Source organism: Tamandua tetradactyla, chromosome 10 (genome assembly GCF_023851605.1).
Source record: "Tamandua tetradactyla isolate mTamTet1 chromosome 10, mTamTet1.pri, whole genome shotgun sequence".
Taxonomy (NCBI): domain Eukaryota; kingdom Metazoa; phylum Chordata; class Mammalia; order Pilosa; family Myrmecophagidae; genus Tamandua; species Tamandua tetradactyla.
Genome location: NC_135336.1, coordinates 71,955,175 through 71,982,501, shown reverse-complemented (window position 1 = coordinate 71,982,501; position 27,327 = coordinate 71,955,175). Strand labels below are relative to the sequence as shown.

The 27,327-nt window shown below is 36.1% G+C and overlaps 1 protein-coding gene across 2 annotated transcripts in view; it reads left to right on the top strand.

Annotated features, from left to right (window-relative positions):
* The window catches only part of SAMSN1 (SAM domain, SH3 domain and nuclear localization signals 1), a 122,547-nt gene extending 110,352 nt beyond the window's left edge, over window positions 1-12,195 (top strand). Inside the window, exon 12 of one of the 2 annotated variants that reach the window (XM_077118725.1) lies at window positions 10,699-12,195. In XM_077118725.1, coding sequence (XP_076974840.1) covers window positions 10,699-10,901 — 203 coding nt within the window. In that variant the 3' untranslated portion in view covers window positions 10,902-12,195. The remainder of the gene's footprint in view (window positions 1-10,698) is intronic. The other variant, XM_077118724.1, reaches the window with a different exon arrangement.
* The last annotated feature ends 15,132 nt before the right edge of the window (window positions 12,196-27,327 follow it).

Below are 27,327 nucleotides of genomic sequence, written 5' to 3'. Positions count from 1 at the left end.
CTTTGCCCATCCCAAACACCCTTCTTACTAATTCTGGTCGGGCCCCAAAACCCTGAGCTCAGGGCATGCCAAACTCTGAAATGAGTATTTTATGAGAAAAAAAGGAGGGAGGTAATTTTAAAACCGGGTGTGGAGTGGGGGGGAATTAGATAATCTAATACAACCTCCTCTTTCAAAAGTAATATTAGCAATAATTAATAATTGTCTTTTTTGAACACATTTTATTAATGAAACTGGGCCAAATTCTTTACATTTATTGTCTTGTTTAATGCTCACCAGAATTATGTGAGTTAGAAATTACTGTTCCCATTTTCATAATAGGAAATGCAGAAGAAAACTTACTTGTCCAGGCTCTCATACATAAGGAATTGTAAAGCTAAGATTCCAACCCAGTGTTTGAGATACAATGCCACTATTTTATAATTCCTAACAACGCAAGTAACAATTCAGACAGAAAGTAATGAGCATAGGACTGAAGCATACTGAGTGTCCCTTCATGGGCTTTCCTATACCCTCTCTCATAAATCCCACAAAATGGGCATAGGTACACACTATATATTTATTATGCACTGGCCTTCTATCTAGTAGGAATGAATACTCTGTCTTAGAAACTGTACCATACTTTATTCTTGTCTTTCATTTGTCTTACTGTCTTCTTGCATTTGTCTGCTGTCTTGCAGCAAGACTCACTGTCTTCCATCCTTACTTGCTGTTTTCATCCATTTCAAAGAGCTTTCATATGCATGACTAATTTGACACGACTAGAACTTATTTTGTCTTTTAGATCAAAGTTTTTATGCATTCTTCAAAGTTGTGGGGGTGGGAAGATAAAAAAAAGAAGGAGGTGGAGTCAGAGAGGCAGACAAAGGCCAAACTTATAGCCAACTTACTCAACAAACAAGGGAAAAAACAAACTGATCTGTGTAGACTGACATAACAATATGTTTCAGGTAAATACAGCAATTTCCTTCACATTTTGTCATTTTAAGAAATGGCTCCTCACTAAATAATGTTTGACTAAGAAGTATATTCTGTGGCATTTTAGTAGATAATATTCAGTGTCATTGCTATACTCTCCAAAGTAATTTGAGACCGATGTCGAATTAGGCAGAAGAGTGAGCATTTTTGAACACAAAAGTAATTGTTTCTATAATGACCATGCATGTGTATTTTACCCATTTTATAGATGAAGGAATATTACAGAGATGAATTTCAAAGATGTCACCTAGTTAGATTAGCAGAGAGGGGATTTAATTATTTCCCCCCGGCTATACATATGCACATGAGCAAGCCTGTAAATACCGGAACAAAATGAATATTTGAAAATTGAAGTTTTCTGCTACTTTGTCAAATTTCTCAAGGGCTTTGTTTCAGCTTTCTATCCCATAAAGTAGAAGTTAATGTTTAAGTGAGGATGGAAATCTTACAGCAGAAGACTCGCTGAAAGGTGGGATGCTATCATGGCCACATTGCAACAGGGTTTGTGACTTCTGAGAGCAGGGAATTCCATAGTAACATGGCGGACAACTGGGACTCGGGAAGCTCCAATCCAGTACCAAATGCCTATGTGCACTGAGTCTCTTCATCCCATATCCCTCATTATCCATCCACGCTCTGTGTTAAGAAAAGAATAATGTTTTCAGATGAGATATTATTAGAGTTAACGTCATTTTATAAACCATCTTTGAGACATGCGGGAACTAAAACCAGGGTAACAAAGTACTTAACCTTTCTCAAGGTCACATATTTATAATTCAGTCTCCTAAATCTATTGGAAACATGTTCCATCTCTGGTCTGTGAAAACAAAGCAAAATATCTTCAAAGCTTGAAGTGACATTCAATGTTTGATATAAAAAGGACAAATTCCCCAAATTATTGTAAAACTCTGGAAATTTGTGCTCAAAGCCCACTAGAAGTTGATCAGTTATTATTAGCCAGTAATATACAAACATACCTACATACAGAGTCAAATTCTGGGAGATGAAAAATGGAGAAAAAAAATGCAGATTCAACCAATGTTTGCTGTCAACACACAATCTTTGATTTTTCTTATTTTAATCTTAATGGTTTAAAGTAGCATTAGAAGAATATACATGTCAAAAAACTGCACATTGCATGTTAGGCTATTCTGGCTGCAATCTATTTATCATATATGAAACTGCTTTGCTTGAGAAATAAAAAGAATGACTTCCATTTGTTGATAAGATGGTGAGTTCTGATGATTTGGCACCAAGCTGCTGCATGCTTATTTTTATCTCTTCTCTTCTCTGTGAATCATATCTTCTACAACCATACTAAAGATTAAATGTACAACCTCCATGTATCTTGAATGATAAAGACTTTGGAATATACGGTTATACAAAACAGAGACATTATTAAACACAAATGCATGTCATAGTCAGAGGTTAAAAATAGTTAGCTTTTTATGGAAGAATGGGGTACGCAAATCGCCCAGAATTTTATCTACGCATTTTATTTTCATCACTGAATAACGTCAGTTGTTCAGAGAATGCCAGGGAACTTCTAATTTAGGGCCTCCTTGCTTGTTAGGTTGCGGGCTTGGGAAACTTTGCTAATGGTTCAACAAAAATTCAGGAGCCCATGCACCTGTCTTGAAGATAAGAGTTGAAACTTTGAAATAATACGGAAAAGACCACAAGTCCCATTTAAGTCTTTAATATATCTAAAGGTACCAAAAGGGTAGAGGATGAGACAGAACAAAAAAGGAGAAGTCTAAGACTTAGAGCAATCACTTTTACTTTTCTCTTAGCCGAGAATAGATAGCATTCTAATCACCTTGACCTTGAAAATGTAAACTGGATTAAACATTCTAGATCACTGCTTGACAAGAAGGAAAGATACTTCTCAAACAAGCTGATAGAAGGGCTAGCAAGTGGTATTAGAGCTGATTACAGACTTAGCTTTGGGAAGGATAACAACTTTGGGGTTCTGCAACCTGGCAAGAACAACCCAGAAATATTCTGAATTTGCTTCCATGTTACATTAGAATGGAGCAGTATTAGGTCACTGGCTCCCTCAACTGGAAATCCAGATGAGGTTAGAGGGAGAAGAAAAATTGGGGTGAGCATCATCTCGCAAAAGAGCAGAATCTGTTTATTTTGTGAACATTTAGGATTTCCCTACTTATTGTCTGAACTTGGTTTATTTACTTTGAGTAAATATTCCCAGTAAGCAAAGAAGAGACTAAAGAATAGATCTGTGTGTGTGTGGATGAGTGTGTTGTTCCATACACAACCTTTTGAAATGCCTTTGCCTGGGTCAGAAATTCCTCTTTGGAGTAATGAGATAGTTAACTGCTGATTATAATAAATAAGTTTTCTTTATTCTGCACTGTTCGTTTTTTCCCACCTTTAGAAGCCCTTCTATGCATCTTAAACATGTGTCTATGTGAAGAATGTTTACTGCTACCCTTGAGGAAAATGGGTGATGGAAATACCTCATTTTCTGTCAAGTATAGGGATAATTATATTTTAAATCGAAAAAAAAAAGTAACAATAAGCAAACTTTACTAGACTCTATATACAATATATTTTAGGTACCTGCAACCTTTGGTTGCAGTGCCAAGTGAAAAGGAAGGGGGAAGGGTGGCTGTGGGCCAGGCCGTTGGTGCCAGCTGTGGGCACAGCAGCCCCACATTGCTCAACCATCCCCAGTTGTGCCTTCCTGCATGCCTCTCTGCCCAAAATGATGCAGGGCAAATGGCAGGGCCCAGCCAGAAGCCTGGAACACAGGCTACCAGCAGGGGAGATTTGTAGCCGTGCCAAGCAGCAGTCCAGCAGTTGGTCTGACAGCGTGCCAGGATAGCCTAGTACCCTAGCCCCTGACATGTGTACCTGGGGTTTCCCACCAACTTGCCACATGATTTGAATTTATAGTCAATAAATGTGCAGCTTTTAAAGAAAGACACCCTAACCATCAATATATACTAAATAGAGCATACATAGAAGCATTTTATTTTTATATATTTATAAATATGTATTTAATATCTATTGCCAGTCATAGCTGTTTGCTTTAATCAATTAAATATTTTCAGATTTCTTTTTGATTTTACCCCCTAAGATTTAAGTTATGATAGATGCCATAGTCTATATAATACAAAAAACAGTGAGAAGAAATATAAATATGCATTTCTCTTTTGCCAGAGAACAATTGCCAGAAAAGAGAATTTACAGATATTTCATCACACTCAGCTGAGGGCCTTATAATACCTGTATTTATAGAGCACTCCTGGCCGTGTTTTTATATTGCACTGGGTTTGTCACTAGGCATGGCTTTGTAATGATTGACGCACCAGACAAGACCAAATCCTCATTACCATTGTGCATGCTCAAAACCTCTAGACTTGTACTTTGTATCCAATGGATGATTTAAAATATGCTTGGAGTATGAATAAACATTGAGTGAGCTGGCACACATATTTGTAAATTATAAGTCACCACTTTTTTCAGATGATAAAAATTAAATGTCCCTGTGAGCCCACCTCACACATGCAAGTTCTTCTAACAGGACAGAGGGTATTGGTATGTTTCCTCAAGATTTATTTTATGCAGTTGCTGACTGTCCGTGCCCATATGTGAATGAGAATATAAGTACAACATTTTTGAAGGACAAGATAGTTAAAAACTATCAGAGTTTAAAATGCTCATACTTTTATATCCAGAAATTCCAGTTCTAGGGATTTGTTCTACTAAATTCAAAATTGCTAGCTAAAATACTAGTAACTTTAGAAAAAACTAAAAGCAATGTAAACTTCCATCAATAATTAGCCAAATAAAGATGCATGCAGACCAAGTATTTTGAAAGTTTTAAGAGAATGAAGCAGAATTCTATGTGTACACGAAAATATGTCCAACACAAATTAAATGGAACAAGCTAATTGTAGATCAATAGTAGTTGAGATAATCTTATTTTTTCAAAGAATAATAATTTTTAAAATAATAAAATTTTATTAAATTTTAACCATATTAAGTAAACAGGATTAATTTAGCCTATAAGAAATATGAAATTGATTTCCCAAGACTTCTATTTAAATAAGATATTGAAACCTTTAAATCTTATTTGGTCACCAGAATTGTCAGTCAAATATGACAACAACTCAAGTGAGATTAAATATACCTTGAAACAAATCTTCTGTGGGGCTTGTGGTTGAATTGGACAGGATAGCAGCCTGATGGTGTTTACCATGTTGGTGCTGAGTTAGTGTGATTTTGACTGAGTATGTCTCTGCCTATTAGAGCAGCCAGTACAATGGCAGTGGAGGTTTCTGTGCCTATAAGTGAATCTTATTTTCCAAGTTCACGTCTCATTGGAGAGTAGACTAAAATGTTAGGATGCAAAGAAGGATTGTGCAAGGAGAGAGAGAGAGTTATTTCAACACCATGTTTTAGCATAGCCCCAGAGAAACAATGGCAACTGATTGTTTTTCCATAAGAGATTCCTGGGGGGGGGGGGGGGGGGGGGGGGGGGGGGGGGGGGGGGGGGGGGGGGGGGGGGGGGGGGGGGGGGGGAGTTGGTACTTATCGTTTATCCAAAAAGTGGGTTGGTATTCAAATCAAATGAATTCCAAATGCTCACTATAAATAGAAAATTAAGGTATTCAGGTAACTAAAGGATAGGCTCAAGATGAAATCAAAGAAAATGAGTTATATTGAACTTTCTATTAAACATTCCTGCATAATCGATGCTGCCTCTGGACGAATCAGTATAGCCATAGCTACCTTGTTAGTGGCCGGGTTTTGGTTTGAGTGTTTAAGGTTAAAATTTTTATCCATCTAAGATGGGCATCCCTCATTTTTCCACCTTTTAAATGGCATCAAGCTAGAGAAAAAGGAGGCTAATGCATGCAACTGAGAGGTACCTTCTTTTGAACTTCTGCAGAACTCCTTATTTGGTCCTTTTAGCTCTCATTTCCTTTAGATGAGCTAAACATTATACTCCTTTTTTGAAAAATCATTTTTTGAGCACTTTTTTCCCAGCATTTTTCTGAGTTACATTATTCTATAGTACATGACCAAAGAAACAGTGGCTGTGTATCTAAGGCAACCAAGATAGTAGAGGTCAAATCTGGAAGAATTGTGTAAAGAAACCCAGGCAAGTCAAGCAAAAGCTAGTAGTTTTCACTTTAACTTAATCCTTGATTTTCTAATATGTATTGAATATAGGGCAGATTTCTCTTCCTAGAGTATGAGAGCTTTTTCCCAGAATTGCAATCTACTTTGATTTCCTTAAAGTTTTCTTTACTTTTAGTATAATTGAAACTTCCTGTACTTAAATGACACAACCTCAATATAATTATTTTATAAATAATTATTTTGGTTTCTTCTGTTTCAAACACCATACCACTTTTGTCTATATGTTGAACTGTGTTATATGTTAACATGTTGAATTGTGGGTTTCATATAATTCCTAAAAATTTTGATTAGAAAATAAGTGAAAAATAATTTAACATTCAAGTTAGTTTTAATAACAAAATATTTCCTAAGTAACTTTTCCTTAATAGGATTATTTTATTTTCATTACAGAGAATATAGAATTGTTTTTGAGCTATCTGGCCTTCCTATTATGCTGACAGAAGTGAAAGACCTTTTTCCAAGTTATTTACTAATTCTCCAATATTCAGATTTGAAAATGTACAGTCATTGGGATATTTGCAAACCATTTGGGGACGTTATTGAAAAAAATCATACCATTTAAAATTCCTTTTTCATTAAAAGAATATACCAGGGTTGGATACATTCTGAGAAATATAAGGGAAATTGATCTAAAATCAGAACTCTTTTTTAATATGTGAATATATGTATGTGTGCACATAATTTTAATAATAGAACACATAGAATTATGTATCCTGACTTTTTAACTCAACTAATTATCAGGAGCATTGTGTTTCAAAAAGATACACTCAGATATCCTGTGGCAAGTCTGTAATTTGGGAAGCAAACTGTGTCTTATTCCAGATCATTACTTGCCTGGTTAGCTCAGATTGACTGAACCACGATACAAAATGGACAAAGGTTATAGTTTCAATTTCTGAGTAGGTCAGTTAGCTTTACTCTGTTTCATGGCCACATGAAGAGACTAAATGACTTAGAAAGAAAATGTGCACATAAAAAATGTGAATTCATCACCCGTTCTAGAGAAACTAACCAGAGCACAAGACCTAAATTTATGCCAATCTTTATGTCATTAGTGTCAGGATGAAAAGAAACAAGAAGGAAGAATTTCTTGGCCCTCCCAATACAATAATCTAAGATTATATAGTTTTCATTTCCACAATGTCCTATAATGACCTGCCTTTTCTTTTTATAGTTGCAGTTGAGGGGCTCCAGCTGATCACCTGTCTGAAATTATTGCAGTCCTGGTGGGGAGCATTTGGGGAGGCATAGTCATGTTTTCATGTCACTAGGAAATCATTTAGCAAATTACTGCTCTTCTGTAAATTACTGTGCTGCATAACTTTCACACTGAGAAACTATTTCCTTTTTCCATAAAAATTGCAGATGAAAAGCTCCTACAACAAATAACCTGCATTTAAAACAAACCAACTTCTAGAATTTAAATAATGTGAATTTGCATTTCTCAGGTCGAGTTAAAAGAAATACATTTTATTAATAAATTTAAAATGACAAATTCTCTGTTAAAGTCAGTTTTTGATTTATTGTTCCTTTACTTTGGCATCCTTTGAGGTGAATGTATGGAGGCTTGTGAGGATAAAGTAACAATCTAAGTACTTGTTTTGTGAAAGGTAAATATCTAATTTTGGAAATCAGAGCTCTTTTAGCCTAAATTTTACATCTTGATAAGAGTCCCACAGTTAGTAATTAACCTAAATAGAACAGGATGTGGGAAGCAAACAATTTCTATTATGCCAAGTCCTGTTTAGGATGTCAGTCTGAAGGAAAGTGTGTTGGTTTGCAAGCTGCCGAAATGCAATATACCAGAAGGGAAACAACTTTTAAAAAGAGGAATTTAATAAATTATAAGTTTACAGTTCTAAACCTATAAAAATGTCCAAACTAAGGCATCCAAGGATAGACATCTTAATTCAAGAAAGGCGGATCGGTCTGGAACACCTCTGTCAGCTGGGAAGGCACGTGGCTGGCATCTACTGGTCCCTTGCTCCCAGGCTCCATTGCTTTCAGCCTCAGTTCCTGTGGGGGTTCCTCACTCTGCTTCTCCAGGGCTTGTTTTCATCTCTTGGCTTCCCTTGGCTGTCTCCAGGTTCTGGCTTGCTTAACATCTCATGGGAAGGCACATGGAAACATCTGGCTCCAAGCATCTCCAAACATCCGTGTGTCTGCTCTCTTTGTCAGCTCTGTCATTTCTGGCTCTCTAAAATGTTTCCTCTTTTAAAAGATTCCAGTAAAGTAATCAAGACCTAACTGGAATGGGTGGAGTCACATCTCCATCTAATCAAAAGGTCACCCCCACAAATGGGTGCATCACATCTCCCTGGAGATAATCTAATCCAAAATTACCACATTCAATATTGAATCAGGATTAAAAGAAATAGCTGCCTCCACAAGATTGAATCAGGATTAAAACACAGCTTTCCTAGAACAGAGAGTTATTCAGTTCTTTTAATTTTGAGTTGAGGTGATAGGCCAAAATATAATCTGTGGAAATGTGGCCTTATACCCACAACTATTAAGACTAGCATTCTCCAAATACAGTGATCACCTCTGATGGAGCAGGAAGTGTGCAAAAAGACAATTCCTCAGGCCCTTTCCAGAAACACCTGGATAATGGAACACAGGGCTTATTCCTTTCATTCCAGTGGCAAGTAGATAGAAAAATAGAGGAAAGAATGCTGTTAGAGAATGAGGCCGCATTTCAGGGCAGCCTTTTCATAAAAGAAGGGCTTAGAAACAAAAGAGAATAACTGGTGTCCATAAAGACTAATGAACAGTTATTAAGTCCTCCCAAATCTAGAGCTTTTTAGGACTAAAAAATAATAATCTCATGCTAGATAAAATTTAAAAATTACAATCACAATAGTTTTTCCATTAAAATTGAAGCTCCTTATACCTACTACCAGTTACATCATCAGTAGACTTAAATACCTGATTTTTTGGAACGCCTAATTAAAGAAAAGTGTGCCATAGGTAGAGAGATTCAGAAAAGTGGCATAAATGTGGTTTCATTTCTTAAAATAAGAGCCTTGAGGAAAGGTTAAAAGAGCTGTTATGATTCATTCTGAAGATGAGTCGACTAGGAAATATTTTTATCATTTTCTTCTAACCCTTCTAAACCATTAATCCCCATCTAAACCAAAAAAATACAGAAAATTATTTGAGTGGTGGTTTTCTCAATTCTCCCATCAATGATACATAACACATACTATTCCAGATACACTGAAGAAAAGTTAATTCATTGCTTACAGGAATGCCTGTAAGGCACCAGGGCTTCTCCCTGGTAACTGAGGAGAACAATCAATACACAGTAGACCATAAATTGATGTTGGCAAAATACCTGTAGCTAGAAAGTATATTTAATAAGCAGGATATCTTTAGACAAGATAGTGAGGATTTCCTAAAGATAAGTTACTTAACATTTTAATAGTTTAGTGAGGGATATTATATAGTCTCCTTCTTCCAAGGATTTTAAAGTTGGGATTTTCTTTCCTCTCATTGAGAATGGAGAGACATGCACAGCCTTGAAAAGCTGAAGTCTTGTCCCAACCTGAAATGTGTGGGTTTGGTTCCGCATAGTAGACATTTATTAGACAAGTGTCTAAATTGGGGAAGTCCCAAGGCTAAATGGGAAAAGAACAAGATGTGCTAATACAACTGAGAGTCAGTGTGAATTGTCGTTGTAGCTTATGGTTCATCTACTTGTGTCAAGGAAGAGATAGAAAGGCACTTCATATTGGTAATGAGAAAGCTGATGCTAAAGGAATCTTGAAGCTAATTAAGACCTTAACTATAAAGCTGCTTACGTACTTTAGAAATACCTTTCATTTCATCTTTAAAATTATTTTTTCTAGGGCATCATACTTTCCAAATCTAGACACAGATTTATCAACCCAAAAATAAATGATTGTTATTTAGAATTGCAGACAAAGATGTGGAAGACAAACTAAATATTTATCAGGAAGATTCAGTGGAAGTTTTGATGCTTTACTTGCTGAAATCACCCAGGTTTCTTATGTCTATCTTTCTGATTAAAATAGAAAAATTCTAGATATCTAAAGTTTTATCAGGTAAATTCCAAGTAACCTAAGTTCTACTGTACATTATTGCCCATAGTGATATTTTCTTTTTCCCATTGACTTGGATTGTACATTTACACTACAAATGACTTTTCCTAATGATACTTTGAGTGTTTGGACTAGACATCAGCACACTGTGGATACAATCTGCTTTCTCTGGCAACTTATTATTAACATAAAATGAGAGTCCGTATTGATCTTCATTTATGCAGGCAGTTCACATGAATTCTACAAAACTGCAAGTGAGAAAGTAAGGGCAAACTTTGTCTTCTAATAAAATAGTGCCTTGAATATTTGAGTGTAACTATCTTTTATAATAAACAAATATATCTTATACTTGCTGAAGTTTCTATTGTAATGAAGTCAAGTTTGGAACAGTTAAAAATTGTATATTGCTTGAAGCTGAACAGATACATGAATAAGACTTCCCTTGGCTTTGCCTAACTCCTACCCTCTTTTCCGTTTACAGCTATTCAAGAGCAAAAAAATGAATCTGAGCCTCTATCTTTGAGCCCAGACAGCTCCTTAAATAAGTCACAGTTAGATGACTGCCCAAGGGACTCTGGCTGTTATATCTCATCAGAAAATTCCGATAATGGCAAAGAAGATCTGGAGTCTGAAAATCTGCCTGACATGGTACAGAAGATTACCATCACAGACCCAAGTGACTAACGCGCAATCTCAACTAGAGATCTACAGATACTTTCTATTTCAACTCTTCTTGAGCTAAGAGATCAAACAGGAAAGAAAGAAAAAGTATTTCTAAAATACAACCTAAAGTTAAAATGCTTTAGTCTGAATAATGTACATATGAGTTCATATCTACAACATTTCCCGTTATTGTAATTAACATGTATATTTATTATTATAAGCACCAAATTTTAATATTTCATTTGCTTGTATTAGAAAAGGTGTAGTATAAGTCTTTGGTTTGTGTGATACTGGCTTTATTTCATAAGTGAAAAAATGATAAATTTACCAAAAAGGCAACCTCTCTTTTTATATATGTGCTGGTTTTTAATGTGTACATATTTTTAAATGAATAGTAATGGAGCATATAAGTTACGGTTTAGCTATTTTTTTCAAGAAACATCTACATTCATTTTTTATGTTTACTGGAAAAGCATGAGTTAATATTGGAGACATTTTATCTTGATCTGCCATAGAGTTTTAATAATAATTTTTGATTATTTCCTTACTCTATCATTGGTATAAAAGTATGAATAATAATATACTGTCAAACTGATATAGTAAAACTGATTTTATTAGTTGTGCAGATGTATTTTCCTTAGCTGTAAATATTTTTCATTCTGAAATGTCCTGATTTTAATAATAAAAGTACCATGTGCATATTTTATTGGCTAGACTATTGCTATTTAAGGTACTGTTGGGGAATGAATCAGGTTCCCCACAAAAGGCATGCTTCAGTTCCAACTAGGGGTATGGAACTATGGGTTCATAACCCATTTGTAAATAGGACATTCAAAGATGTTATTAGTTAAGGTGTTCCCAAAGTGAATGAAGTGGGCCTCAATCCAATATGGCTGAAGTCCTCATAAGCAAATGAAATTGGACATGGAAAGAGAAACCACAGGGAACAGCCAGAAGCTGGAAGTTGAGGGAACCTGGAGGAGAAAGGAGAAGATGTCACCATGTGTATGCCATGTGACAGAAAAGCCTAGGACTAAGGATCGATGGCAGCCAGAGCCAGAATGGCACAGTCGTCAGGGAGAAAGCATCACCTTGCTGATGCCTCAGTTTTGGACTTCTCCTAGCCTCATAACTGTTAGCCAATAAATTCCTGTTGTTTAAGCCAACCTATTGCATGATATTTCTTTTAGCAGCTGGGAAACTAAGACAGGTACTTTAATAGAACTTTTAAGAGAAAATATCTCATACCAGATAAGGTTTTATACCCAGTCCTCATATTGTCTTTTTTTGGTGATTCTCGAATTGATTACCTCGGCCACAATTGTGTCTCCTGAACTCCAGATCTTTTGTATAAAACATCCTAGACATGGATACTCCAAGGGAGCTTCAACTCAGCATTCCCAAATCCTTTTCTCTCCAAATTTCTCTCTCCTCTTATTCCTCACCTCTCTCTTTTAGTGGTGCCACCACCCAGTCACTCACTGAAAGCAGAAAATTATTTTGTGCCTCATCTTATGTCTATCCTCCTCATACAGATTCAGTAAGTAACCGGGTCAGTGGATTTACCTCTAGAGAAGCTTTCACATCTATGACTTTCTATTCACTTCCATGGTTGCTGTCTTACTTTGGAAATTCATCATCTCGGTGTGAAATAGTAGGTTAGTTGCTTCCCAGCTAACCTTTGTTCTACTAGAGTCCTATCTTCTAATCCATCCTCCATACAGCCTCCAGAAAAATCTTTCTAACCTGAAAATCAAATCATGTACTTCCCTGCTTAAAAATGTTTTGATGGCTCCTCACCATTGTTAGAATAATATTTAACCTTTCTTCTAGGATGTATAAGGTCCATTCCAACCATTTTTTAAGCTACCATCTGATTTGTTTCTTTCCTCTGCCTCTCCAGTCATAATAATCAACAGGCAATTTCCCTGAATCCATTATACCTTCTGTGACTTTTCAAATGCTGTTTATTTTCAAAAATAGTTCCTACTGATTCCTACATCCAGCAATCTCCCACCGCCCTCCCATTGCTCTCCCTCTTACGACTCAGAACAAAAGTTGCCTGAGCTATGAAGCTTTCCATGATTTTCTTTGGTGATCCCTTCTATGTGTTTCCACAGCAACTTATAAGTATCTCTGTTGGTTATAGAATTTACCATATTATACTTTGTCTATTTATGTAAATATTCCCCTTCCACAAGACTGACCTATTTGTGACTGAGATTTCATGTTTATAAATCCCTGATGCTTATTTTCTGAAACTTCCATAAAGAAACTGAGTGGACATTTAGGAAATGTTTGGTTTAGTTCATTGGACATAATGATTATCCCCATATAATTGAGTCCATCCTTATATTTAAATCAACCTATTTAACCTATTGATAAATACCGTCCCAAGTCGCCTAAGTTTATTAAGAACAAATAAAAGGTAATACCTCAGGAGAATCAAGAAACACAAAGTATCATTTTAAATACTGGAGAACAACATTCTTCTGTCAATCTCTAGGGTATTTTTGAGATCCATGAGATTTAATTCTATATGTCTTAACCAGGTCATACATTTTTCACATGCCTACCTCTATTCTTTCTTCTCCACAACAGGAAAATGGTCTTTTTTTTCTTTACCATCCAAGATGCTGCCTCCATCATGGCCCCACTCCTGCACTGGCTAACACACTAGTGTTTTCTAGAGCCCCCTTGAACACACCACAGCCACTGATAATAATTTTTAAACTTTAATCAACCTGTTGCCTCAGGCAGCTTAAGAAAGTACAGGGAGTTTTTTTTTTGTTTGTTTGTTTAATGGAGGTTACAGAAAATCATAGGTTGGGGGGCATTTAAGGAACTGCTTGATTGTAAAATGATGGAAACCACCCATGAAACATATTCAACCACAACTTCAATCCCTTCAGAATGAAGGACTGGTACTCAATCAAGGATTTAGGGAAATGTGTTTGAGTCTAATTCCTACAGAGACCTTGAGCAGATTGAAGCAGAGAGGAAGAGATTGGACTCATGCAAAGAGGGGAGCAGAGATGGAAGTGGGGGAACCTCAACTTTCAAGCTAGAGTAGGATGATCCATTGTGGAGTACTGCAGTGAAAAGAGCAAATGTGCAGCTAAAGTACATTAAGTGAACACTGCTGCCTTCTCTGTACCTTCCAGACCCCTGTTGCTTTAGCCTGACTTTCCTGGGGTGGGAAGGAGTGAGAGAGAGATCAGTAGATGGAAGAGGGTTTTTTTCTCTTGATCATGGAGAGTGGACATATCTGAGTGCAAACATCTGAATCTAGAATAGTGCTTTGATGAAATAAAATTATCAATCTAAAATAAACGATTGTTATTCAGAATTACAGACTAAGTTGTAGAAGACATAAAGAAGATCCTATGGAAGTTTTGATGTTTTCAAGCCCTCTTAAACATACTGCAGCCACTGACCATAATTTTTAAACTTTAATCAACCTGCTGCCTCAGGTAGCTCAAGAAAGTGCAGTTTCTTTATGGAGGATCCAGAAAATCGTAGGTTGGGGAGCAACCTGAAAAGCTGAAGAAAGAGGAATGAAAAGGCAAGAAATAGTCAACCCAAGTTTTGGAGGTAGTTGAGGGCCTGGGATTTTCTGCTGCTCTTTTTGGCTAGGAGAGAACATGAGTCTGAGCCCTTTAAAAGTAAATGTGAGAGAGTTTAGAGGGTTGACATTTTAATGTTTACAGTATATCACACTCTCTTCGTGTTTCTAGATTGAAACTTAGTAAGAGCAAGCTAAGTTTTCCAGTATTATTCTTTTTATTAATCCACTCAACAATATTTAGATGTGGAACATTTTTGTTGCCCAAGACTATGCCAATAAAGACCCTTTGGATGATATAATCTACCTTAAAATCATGCCATACCTTCCCCATTGGAATTAGCTGAGTCTTTCAATATATACCGAGTAGTAAGACCTTTCTGGGACACAATGATTATTCTGAGCACAGGCATTTCCTACATCTGTAAATCCAAGTGTGTCATGACAGTATACAAGGTTAGGGAAATTTTATTCCAGGCACATGAATGAAATCCTAAAAACATTCTTTTGATAATGTAAAAAAGGATCATTTTAATTCTGCTTTCCTTCCTTCTATAGGTGGCATACATATGAATACATCTTTACCCCGAAGTATTTTATGGAAAGGATTTTTAATCTGATTGCAAGGGGGTTATTTAAGAAAGGAAAAAACATGTATGACCTGGTTAAGACATGTAGAATTAAATCTACATGTACTTCTAAATTAGAGGCAGCTAAAGATGATGAGGTTTTAGGCATTCAATATACTGAGGTTGCTGTTAAGCACCTTGCAATTTCCTGAGTGAGGCCAAATTGATGACATTTCTTGTTGAGAAACTTCCGTTACAAGCAGAAGTTCTGAGAAAAATAATATGAAGAAATTTTAGATTCTCCGTCAGCCCACACCCACCACACACACGCACTTCCACCTCCCTCCACCACCAGCAAAACATTGTATAACTAATCAGCATGCAGACTTCGGGTATTCGTGCATAAAGTGGGAAGTCATGTTAAAATTATGTAAAAACTGAGAGCAAAATGAAGAAACTAAATATACATAAAAGAACAGCATCTTCTAAATCTGACCAGGGTTTTTGGCTATGAAAACGAGATAGAAGTAAACCCTCATTTTGTGTTACCTCATATTCTACATGGAGTACATCTGATCATACCCTGAGCTAACCTCAATCCATAGACTGAAAGTCCTAGAGTTGAACCGCCTAGATTTGACAAATGTGTGACCTTGGCAAGTCATGTATGCTCTAAGCTTCAGTTTCTTTATATACAAAATACAAAGAATAATAGTACTCATATTTCACATTACAGTGTTGATTAAATAAAATGTGCAAAGCACTCAGCATAATGCATAAAAACCGCTATCATTATTATATTCAGTAATTCAGTTGTATCTATGTGTATTTCTGAACACATGTGCACAAGCTACCCTAATTCAGGCATGGACTTGTAGGAATTCAAAATCCTTAAGATGCAAATCACCTGAGGGCAAAGATTCCTATGTTGTCCATAAGAAATGAGAATCAGCAAGTTTAACAGAACTTCTCAGATAAATGACCATTTCATAATGACAGAATATTTCTTGGTTTATTCCTGACCAGTTTAGGAAGAGGTATATTGTATTTAGCATTGACTCCTCACACCTAGCACTTAATAGGGGTAAAGATTTCTGAAAAAATGAGTGATCAAATGTATAGGTGACTGCCTACATTTATGAATGAATGAATGAATGAATGAAATATTGGGGGTTATTACTGCTACTAGTGCTCCACTGGGTCCTGGTCTCCCAAAATCATGGAGTCGCAGTTGACTGCTCCATAGGCCAAACAGAAGCATCCGAAATGTAGACATTTACATATTACTGAAACTTATGGATAAATCACCTGCCATGGGAAATCGAAGCACAGAGAAAGGCTGAGAGGTGACCAGGAAATGTGTTATGAGCTTTTCATCATTCCTTCTTCTTTATCATGCAAACTTCTCATATTTGAATTGAAACAAAGTATCGGTATGTCTGGGTGATGTGTACTATAAATTAAGAAGTCATGAGGGCAGAATCTAAAAAATGACATTAGTATGTTCAGTGATCTCTTTTGACCTTTTGGGGTCCCTGGTGGGCCTGAGTGAGGAACACCGTTCCCTTATAGGGAAGGGTGTGAAATCCTGATACAAAAGGCTAAAGAGTTCCCTCTCTGAGTTCTTGGGCACCGAGCCAAGTAAATGGGCAAGAATCATTCCATTTGCAGAAGAAAATGGGGTGAAAAGCACTTCTGGCACACTTTGTCCATATAAATTATACTTGTTTGCAATTCATCAACTCTTTCCCTCCTTTATTTCCATATGTAATGTAAATGATCATCTTTCTCTGAAGCCCCGTAATGATGCACTGCTCAAAAATGTGATAGAATCAGCTAAAAGAGAGCAGATGGAAGGTTTTTTCACCCAATATGCATATTCATAAAAAAAAGAGAGAGAATTCAACAAATGGAGATACAAAAGTACTTGTACCCGAGGGCTGCATGGACTTAAGTATGAGAGTAAGTTTTTCTGCAACTATTCATTCTCAAAACCTTTATTCATTTACTCCTGCAGCAAACATTGAAAAAGGTCTGGAAAAAAAATCTGTCTCTCTATATAACAACAAAGATATTTCCCTTTAGATTGTTATTGCACCTTAGAATCCATGATTCAGGAAATGGAGAAATATTTTACTAGAAAAATAAAATTAGAAGGCAAATCATGTAAAAATGTGAAGGATTCAGTATTCCTTTTGCAATACAAACAACAGACATTTAAAGGCACAGTGTTATACCAAGAAAAGCTAGATTGTGCAGATAATGAATAGCTTGGTTGGACGCTTTTTTTTTTTTAATGCCTTATTATTCAGTGTCTGAGTGGATCCTGTACTTGTTCTAAGGGAGCGGAGATGCTAGAAATATCTTCACTAGAAATTGTGTAAAGATAATGGTTATGGCACAAGGAGATATGGTGAAGAAAGCAATTTAAAAAAACAGACAATGATAAAAAGAAATGTAAGAAAATCATCAAACAGTAGAAGTGAATTATGGTCACATAATCAAAGAAAAGGTATTTAAGCCAAAATTAGATGTCTCAGACTCATCCTATCTTTCTTCAGATCCACTCTCCACATATGAAGCCCAAGTATCTGCTCAGCAAAGCTAACTTGGTATGGACTATGTACAGGGTATGTGCCCTTAGGATGCCTTTTAGGCTCAGTGAATGGGAAGTTCATCAGGAGACAGGCAGTGACACCAAGGTATTTGTTCATCCCATGGGGTGACCTTGGACTGGCTGTCTCCTTTAATCAAAGTTCACTGCTCTTTTCAAGGTGACTCTCTCTACAGTACTCTCTTTCCTTCAGATTCTGGTAATTGCTTCTTTTTCTCATCACTTAAGGCCTAGATCTAATAATAGCTACGAGACTGGTAGCTTCCAGTACCTGCACAACACTTAATGGCCCCACTATACTCCACCTTATCCATGCCTTTGTAATTAGACCCTTTACAAATAAGCCTTCCTAGAACTATCCTAATTTGGTTGTGTCATCTGTCTCTTGGTGGGATCTGAACTAGTGCACTAGTCCATAGTGGCTTATGACTTCCAGTTACATAAGTCATTGTGTTGAACCCAGGGAGCACTGCTCTGTGATCCCAGAATAACTACATTCATATAGTCTCAGGTTGTTTTCTTTCTATTTCACAACCAGCCTCCCTTCCGCTCACAAGTCAAGTAGATTCAGAGTAAAGCATTTTCACTTACACCAAAAAAACTCGTGCCCTAGGCCCTTTCAATTCCTTTTCCACCTGCCTCATGGGGCCCACCTACAAATTTTTCCTTTTCCAAGCAGCTAAGAATCCCTGGAATTGGGCTGGCTGGCAGAATATAAGTGAAAGTTTTCATGGTGCAGTTCAGGCCTATCTTTGTTGCAAGGAATACTTGTTCTTTCCTTTAATAACAACCAAGCCCAAAGTCTACTTGCTCTAAAATATATAAAAGTAATTTCTACTAGGACGATACACCATCTACCAGCAATTAATATTCTTCTACTAAAAAAATGACAAAATAGAATGAAACAAATTCATATTTTAGCTGCTTACTACCTAATCAGAAATATTTGACAGTAATAGTATGTCTGGGTCTTATATAGATGTGATTGCTTATATTAGAATTGTGCTTTCAATTTTTTACTTCTAAAATTCTTCAGCTTCAAATTATTTTGGATTTTACAGTAACACTCACTAACATGGTTCTCTTATATGCAAAGCCGTAGGTCTTTCCTCATCTCAAAAGAGATTATTGTAAAATATGGATGCCCAGATAATTTGCATGATTAATGAAAATATGTTTTAGAATATTAAACATTTAAGATGTTAGCATTTAGTAGGCTTTCTGACAGAAGTTAAAAGACTATTAGAATGATTGATGAATTGCTACAGTACATTAGCCCTCAGTACAGCGAACGTGCTAAAGGACATTTATGTAACTTCCTAGTGTTCTTGTTTTTTAGGATTTTTTTTCTTTCTCCAACTAAGCTCTCCTTTTGTGACCTTTGCTGAATTGTAAATGCTCAAATATAGGACTTTGCAAAGTTCTGAATAACTTGCAAAGTACATGGGAAGCTATTGACAGGGGGAAAAAGAAAGCTTTTTTTTTTTTGCTTTACACACTATATTTGGTACATAGTAGGAGATCACTAAAAATGAGTTGAGGGGGTACAAGGGTACAAAATTTATTAATTTTCAGTGGTAGAATTCTTGCCTGCCATGCGACACCCAGGTTCGATTCCCGGTCCATGCACTTCCCCCAAAACAAGCAAACAAGCCAAACAAGAATGAAATACCTTCTTTCATAGTTAGGATAGTTTTATCTCAGCACAGTGAAAAGTGAAATAAAAAATTCCTCCCCTGTCAGTGACGAGGTCACTGAGAGTTTAGTTTTTCAAAGCTAAGGAATGTAGACACATTTATCCTTTCTGTTTGCTAGGATATGGTTTCAAAATGAAGCCCCACCTACCGAAATTTTTCTATAGCTTTCACCTTTGATTGTTGCAAGTTTATCAGGACCAATCTGGTCATTTATTTCCTCCTCTTGTTATCTTAAATATGAAATAAACCAGAAAGGACTGTCAAGGAGGTGTTTATGTCCCTTAAGGGTAAAAAGGAATATACCAGTGAGAAGGTAGGCCTACAAGAAGCATCAAAATAAATTCTTAAGGTAGGAGCAATAAGCTGCTAAATGGCCTTGGTTTGGGGAGACAATTAACATTACTTTCATTTATGTGAGATATTATTATGAAGTTATGAGCTCACTCTCAGGGTGCTACTTCCCAAAGACTGCTTCTTTAGGCAGCATTTCCTTTATTGTATTTAGTTTTTAGTTTTCCAGCACTCATGTACTATAGAGATCCTTATTCCTGTGCAGGGAGCACAGGAGAAAATAGGCTATCATAGATCACCAAGAATGCCATTACTTAACCAATGATTCAAATATGGCAAGGCAAGAGTAGCAGGCTAAATAACAACCTCCCAAAACATCTGTTCCTAATCCTAGAACCTATAAATGTTAATTTATATGGGAAAAGGGTCTTTGCAGATAAAGTTAAGAATTTGAGATAAGGAGGTTATCTTGGATTATTGGGTGGGCCTAAATGCAAATGTAAATGTCTTTATGAGAGAGAGGCAGAGGCAGATTTGAAGTACATGGAGGAAAAGATAATGTGAAGTTGGACCCGGGAGAGATTTGAAGATGCTGGCCCTTCAATATTGCAGCCACAAGCCAAGGATTGCCAGCAACCACCAGAAACTAGAAAAGACAAGGAACAGATGCTTTCCTAGAGCTTCTGGAAGGACTGTGGTCCTGTCAGCACTTTGATCTTAGCCCAGTGATACTGATATTGTTTTGTAGCCCGCAGAAGTGGGAAAGAATAAATACCTAATGTGTTTTAAGGAGCAAGTTTCATTAAAGGACACTAATACAGCAAGTAAACCATTTCCAGCCCTAAAGAAGAAGAGAGTGACCCTTAGTCATAGATATTACCGGTAGACATAGAAAAAAATTATATTATTAGTAACCAGTTTAAAAGAAAATATATCAACACATACATCCTTTAAAGCTTATGTTTATTGTCCTTCTTTACTTGTATTGTATGTGTGCAAGCAACTAAATAATTTTTTCAGCAGGAAAGAAAACACCTTCAATAAAATACAGAATTTATGAATACGACTGCAAGCACATGCCTTTTTTACCCGTCAGATGTTTTAAATTTTCACTGAATGAAAGTGTCCTTTCTTTCGTCCATACCTGGAATATTTCAGTAACAGGTTGAAAAGTATAATGCAAGTTTAAAACGGTCTCACAAAGCAAACCAACAAAAAATCTTCAAGCTTCCTAAAAGACACAGAAATATATATTTTGCATAAATATCATCAAACACTTATGGAGCATGTTCAAGGAGTCTGGTTCTCTAGCAGGCTGTGGGAATAACAAGATGGATATGGATAACATCTGTTCTGAAGGAGTTAAGACTATAGTGGGCTCCTTTGGCAAATATATAAATAAATAAATAAATCGATGTGGAACATGATATGCTACAGTAGTGATTTAGGCAAGGCAAGTCATGTGAAAGCAGGATTTAAAAATAGATTCCTTCACAACAAAAGATTCTACAATTTCAAAACTTATGGCTACCTTACTTCTTGATTTTAACAATCAGACTCTGTACCTTTGAACTTTAAGGAAAGTTGAATTGTGCCCAGGCATCTGCAGTAGGAAAATAATTTTAATATACTGTATTAGGAATGTTTCTGATTCCCTATTCTTATTGCCAAATATTTATGACAGTCAAAACCTTATTTAAATTACAATAGACATGTTTCAACATCTTCAGATTCTGACAGGAGAATTAGAAAATTAGAGTAGTTCACCTCAAGGTTTCAAAAACATCTACTACTACCATAGAGATTGCTTAATTAAAACCTATCCAACTGAAACACCCATTTATCTGAAACAAATGTTTATGCTATCGACATCAACCACCTCTTCACATGAGTAGCTAACGATAAACAATGGAATGATGCCCAATGAATATCAATTAAAACAAATTGCTCCCAATAAACTTTGTCCTAAATATATATATATATTCTTGCATGGGTGCATGTGTGAGAGAACACATACAGAGCTTGCTATTGTAACATGTCTTCTTTTAAAGGTCAATTAGCATTCACTGTATCTTTTTTTTAATTTATTTTTTATTATCAAACCAAAACAACATACAAACACGAACATTCTTAACATACAAATATTCCGTGCATGATGTACAATCAATGGTTGACAATATCATCACATAGTAGTTTATTCATCACCATGATTGTTTTTTTAGAACATTTGCATCACTCCAGAAAAAGAAAAAAGAAGAAACTCCTATGTCCCATACCCCTTACCTTTCTCTCTCACTGACCACTAGTATTTTCATCTACTTAATAGATTTTAACCTCTGTTCCCCCTATTTTTTCTATACCCCTTACCACTCCCTTCGATTGATCACTAGCATTTCGATCTACTCAATTTATTTTAACATTTGTTCCCCCTATTATTTATCTATTTTTAATCCATATTTTTTACTCATCTGTCAATATCATAGATAAAAGGAGCATCAGACACAAGGTTTTCATAATCACACAGTCACATTGTGAAAGCTATATCATTATACATTCATCTTCAAGAAACATGGCTACTGGAACATAGTTCTACAGCTTCAGACACTTCCCTCTAGCCTCTCTAATACACCTGAAACTAAAAACAGAATATTTATAAAACGTGTAAGAATACCCTCCAGGATAACTTCTCGACTCTGTTTGAAATCTCTCAGCCACTGACACTTTGTCTCATTTCTCTCTTCCCCCTTTTGGTCAAGAAGGTTTTCTCAATCCCTCGATGCTGAGTCCCAGCTCATTGTAGGATTTCTGTCCCACATTGCCAGGAAGGTTTATACCACTGGGAGTCATGTCACATGTAGAGAAGGGGAGGGCGGTGAGTTTGCTTGCTTTTGTCTGAGAGAGAGATAGAGCACATCTGAGCAACACAAGAGGTTCTCTGGAGGTGACTTTTAGGCCTAATTTTAAGTAGGCTTAGTCTATACTTTGCGGGGATAAGTTTCATATGAACAAGCCCCAAGACTGAGGGCTTGGCCTATTGATTTGGTTGTCCCCACTGCTTGTGAGAATATCAGAAATTCTCCAAGTGGGGAAGTAGAATCTTCGCCTTTTCTTGCCATCCCCCAAGGGGACTTTGCAAATAATTTTTTATTCACTGTTCAAATCACTCTGGGATTTATTGGGACAACACTCTGGACAAACCTACAAAATCTCATGCCTTATTCAAGGTTCCGTATACTTACAGGGTTCAATTAAACAGTCCATATTAGTTATATTAGAAAATGCAGTAGTCAAAACATAAATTTTGTACTAAATATTTTTTTGTTTCAATCTCACACAAAAGTCAAAGTTTTAAAATATGGCATTCACTGAATCTTAAAGATCATGCTGATCTTAATTTATCAACAAAGCCCCAGTTTCAGTCACTGATAAGTCATAAGTTACAGGTAGGATCAGTTACATAATGGGAAATGGCCAGAGTTTAGAATAATGACTCAGGACAAAATGAAAATGTGAGTATCTTGCTCAAAATTATTACAAATTTCAAGACAACAGTGGCAGAACATAAACCCAGTTTAGGAGTTTTGTGAGAGTGACAGCATAGCTTACATGCCTGTGAAGTCTGGTGTCAGATATTCCTTATCAATAGTCTCCATTTGGATTTTCCCAAGGACCATATTCTACATGAATAAAAATGAAAATGACCTGCCTAAAAGTCACATTATGATAATACAGGTCTATGTTAACGATAAAGGCTTTGTTGGGTGTCCATTAAAATTCTATTAGGACTGAGTTCTGTCATGCTTACTTGATTTTGCTTTTCTCTGTTCTATCCAGCCTTGTGTAAGTGTCTCCTATGAGGCAGAGAAAATGCTAGGTGTTCACCACACTATGTTTATTAGCCTCCTTGGCATACTCCCAGACCTCTTCTTGCATATAGTTGGGTCCATGTGACCAGTTCTCCTTTGGGATACATATCGTCCCCTCAATAAGTTTCCCTCATTTTTTCTTGTGCTCCCCTGCCCTTTCCTTTGTCTATATGTGTAGAAGCAATGAACTCTGAGATATAGAGCCCACTAAGGGAAAAGCCTGAATCCCTGAGCCTCATCTTTGGAGGAGAGTCATTCAGGACTGCTGCTTGACCCCTATTAGAGCACTACATAAAATGAAACTTTATTGGGTTGAGCCACTTATATTATCCTAATACTCTAAGTTAGAGAGTATGAAAGTCTTAGACAGGAAGAAAAGGGCCAGGTAATTAAAATCCCTAAGTGATTCTGTTTTACATGAGTCTTGAGCCACCTTCTGAGCAATATTGGTGAGGTTATCTTTTCAGTGGATTATAAACCAAGGTACTAGCCAACAGATAAAATCTAATGGGGATGTTTATATTTTCCATTTTCAAAGTATACTTTCCTATGTATTTTTAGAGGACTTGAAACACTATGGAGACTTTAAAATCCAAGCAATAAATTATCAAAGGTAGAATGACCAACAGCATCAAGGATACTTTGTGGAGCACATCATCAAATCTCACATATAGTCACCTACCCTTGACAGACCTCAAAATTCAAATCATCCAAGGTAGCATTTGACATAAACCCTGGAATAAGTCTGTGTCTCCCAATCTGGGAACACTGTTCTTAGGAAACACTAGGCTGAGTATTATTGGGAGAGACAATGGGAGATGGCCAGAGTATTTAGAATAATGGCAAGTGTTCTTTTCCCTTTGGCTGCAGAATGTCAGCATTTATGGGAAAAAGTCGATCAAGTACTTACTGGATCTGCTTAATCAAGCATAATTGTCACCATGTGACTGGCAGTTATTGGAAGCTCCTGGGTGACACAGTGCCAGAACCAGTATGCAAGGAACTACCTATATTTTAGATAGTAAAAAGGAAAAATAATGGTTTCATTAACTCAGGGAATCAACATGATGCAATGAAAGAGCCTGACTTTGGATTAGGAGAAATTTGGGTTCAGACTTATTTTCAGCACTTATTTGCTCCATATTCTTAAACAACTGTGTTCTAGTTTATTTGACTATAAAAGGTATGATAATTTCTGTGTTGCATGGTTGTTTGAAGCATTAATAAATAGGACAGCTAGCACGATTATACCTCTGTCAAATTAGTTATTTTTATAAGTAATATTATTATTGTTAATAATATTGTTAAGAATGAACATGACCTTTAAAGATGCAATTCCATAGGGCACTTTCAAACTTATACAATAAAAAAATGCCACTAAATATCCTTTCTGCCCTCTCTAAAACTTCGAAATTATTTTCCCCAGACTCTTTTAAGACATACCGACAGTGTCAGGCATTTATAATCACTCATTTCCCCACATAGCCAGACATGCACTCATATTCCAAACAAAGCCTCCATTGTCCAAATACTCACAAGTTGTAGGAAATAATAATTCATTAAATATTTATGAAATATCGAACTATCATATTCACACCAATGGAGTTTAATGAGAGAAATTACTTCCTCATCCTGAATCTTAAAAAGGACTCCAGGGACCCTGATTTATATAGATTTTCCTAACTAGAGTATCCCTTTTATACTATCTTTATAAATGTTTAATTTATTATGCTTTATGGGGTCTAGGAGCATATTCCCCTGAACAAAGCACAAAAATTCTTCAAACCTAAGTGAAAGATACACATATAAAGATTATTTATAAGTACATGTCTGAGATATGAATCAGACCTCATATAGACTACCATTAACAAAAATTTACTATCTTTTTTCCAATAATTACAAAGTTGTCCCACTGTTTACTGCATACTTGAATGGTTCTAAAAAAAATCAGTATTCTAAGAAGTTTGTTATTTTAAATGAATTAAAGGCATTTTAAATATTGAAATATCCTATGCCGACATAAATAAGAGCCCAAACTAAACTCTATGGTAGTTTCTAAAAGACCTAAATATATCTTTTGATCTAAGGGAAATAGAATAAAAATATTTAGATTAGCTTAATTGGTATAGAAGAAAACGAGCTATTCCCTCATTAAGGCTACTGTGTGCCCATTGCTGTGCCTATAGGATTCTAGCAAATATCACTTGAGCACTTTCTAGGTAAATAAATCATTATTAGACACCGGAAATTTCCAAAAAAATGAGTATATGTGGTCTTTTCTTTCAATGAGTTTGCAGTCTAGCTGAGGAGGCTGGATAAATAGCAAAGGCTGTAGTAGCAACAAAATACTGTAAGGAAATGCATCATAATGCCACATCAATAGAAAAAAGTAATAGATGTAGAATTCACAGAAGGAAAAAAGCCCTAAAGACTGTGGTATTGGGATTTTTGCTTATAAACTGAGATATTTTGATTCTTAACTTACAGTTTGAAAGGAAAAAAGAACCTGCTCCAATATTCAGCAATACAACTTCATATACACTAGGTAAGCTAATTGCAAAGTGGCAAATACTTAGCTGCATACAATATGATTTATGGGAGGTATTGTCATTGAAATATCGAATAACTACTAATTATCCTGGGTGGGAAATTGCTAATATTTCAGTAATTACAAGGAAATCTTTAGTTCTTTAGCCTGTACAATTTTTCCAATTTTGTCTCTCTCTTTCTTGCTTTCTCTCTCTCTCCACAGCTCAATAACTTATTACCACACAGCCTAATAATCTATTAAGCAATGATTTGTGGGGCCAACTGTTAGATACTAAGTGTGAGGGATACTTAGAGCCCCAAAATCATATGGTCCCAGGACTTTAAGAGCTTAGCATCTAGTTGGGAATTCAGGACTCGTATGTAATACAATAACATGAAATAGGCATATGTTAAAGATGAAAATGATGCTATTGGACATAGAAGTCCCAGCTATAATATTCCCCAAATCAAAAAGAACTCTTTCCATCCCATTCTAAACCCCAAGTCTATGAATCCAGGGATGAATGATGCTGATATATCTTTCTTCGATTTCAAATTTTCATTGTCTATAATAATACAAGACAAGTAGGAGAAAAATCTTGGGAGAAAAGAGTCCCAAAACATTAGTCACTAGTGTGTCAAAAGTAGCTCTTCTCACAAAGTTTCATATTAAGGACTCAGATGCTGATGGTTAATTCTTCACGAGGAGAGACTTTTTCTTCACAGAACTTAGATGTCTGAGTTGTAAAGGGAATTAGTGAGGGTCTTTCCCAATGTCACCATATGGTAGGAGAGATTTGAGACCTAGAAGTGTAAAGAGATCTATCCATGGTCATACATATTTGCAAGTAAGGAGAGTTCAGATTTGCACCAGTATCTCCTGGAATTAAGCTCAAGCCTCTTTCTTATATACCATGCTGCTTCAACATAGGTAGAACACAGGGTATTGGGAAAAGTTGTATATTTAACAAAATGTTGTTAACTAATATTATAGCTCATCAAGAAAAAGCAAACTCTTTTATTCTGAGAATCCTCTGAAATGTGTGTTTTCTAAATACTATATGGCCCCTATGCAGAAAAAAAGTAGAATCACAATTGTCTAGAAATCATAGCTCTTTCTTAACAACAAAACTAAAAATATCAGCAGTATGATGTTTGCCCTTTAGAATCCTTGTGAGAGTGCTGTTCCAGAATTAGAGAACGTATGAGTCAAAGAAGGTTTTACACATCTTTCCCATATCTGAACATGAAATATGGGACCTAAGCCAACCAACTTAGAGAAGAATCATACCTCCTATAAGGTGTTTTGCACATCA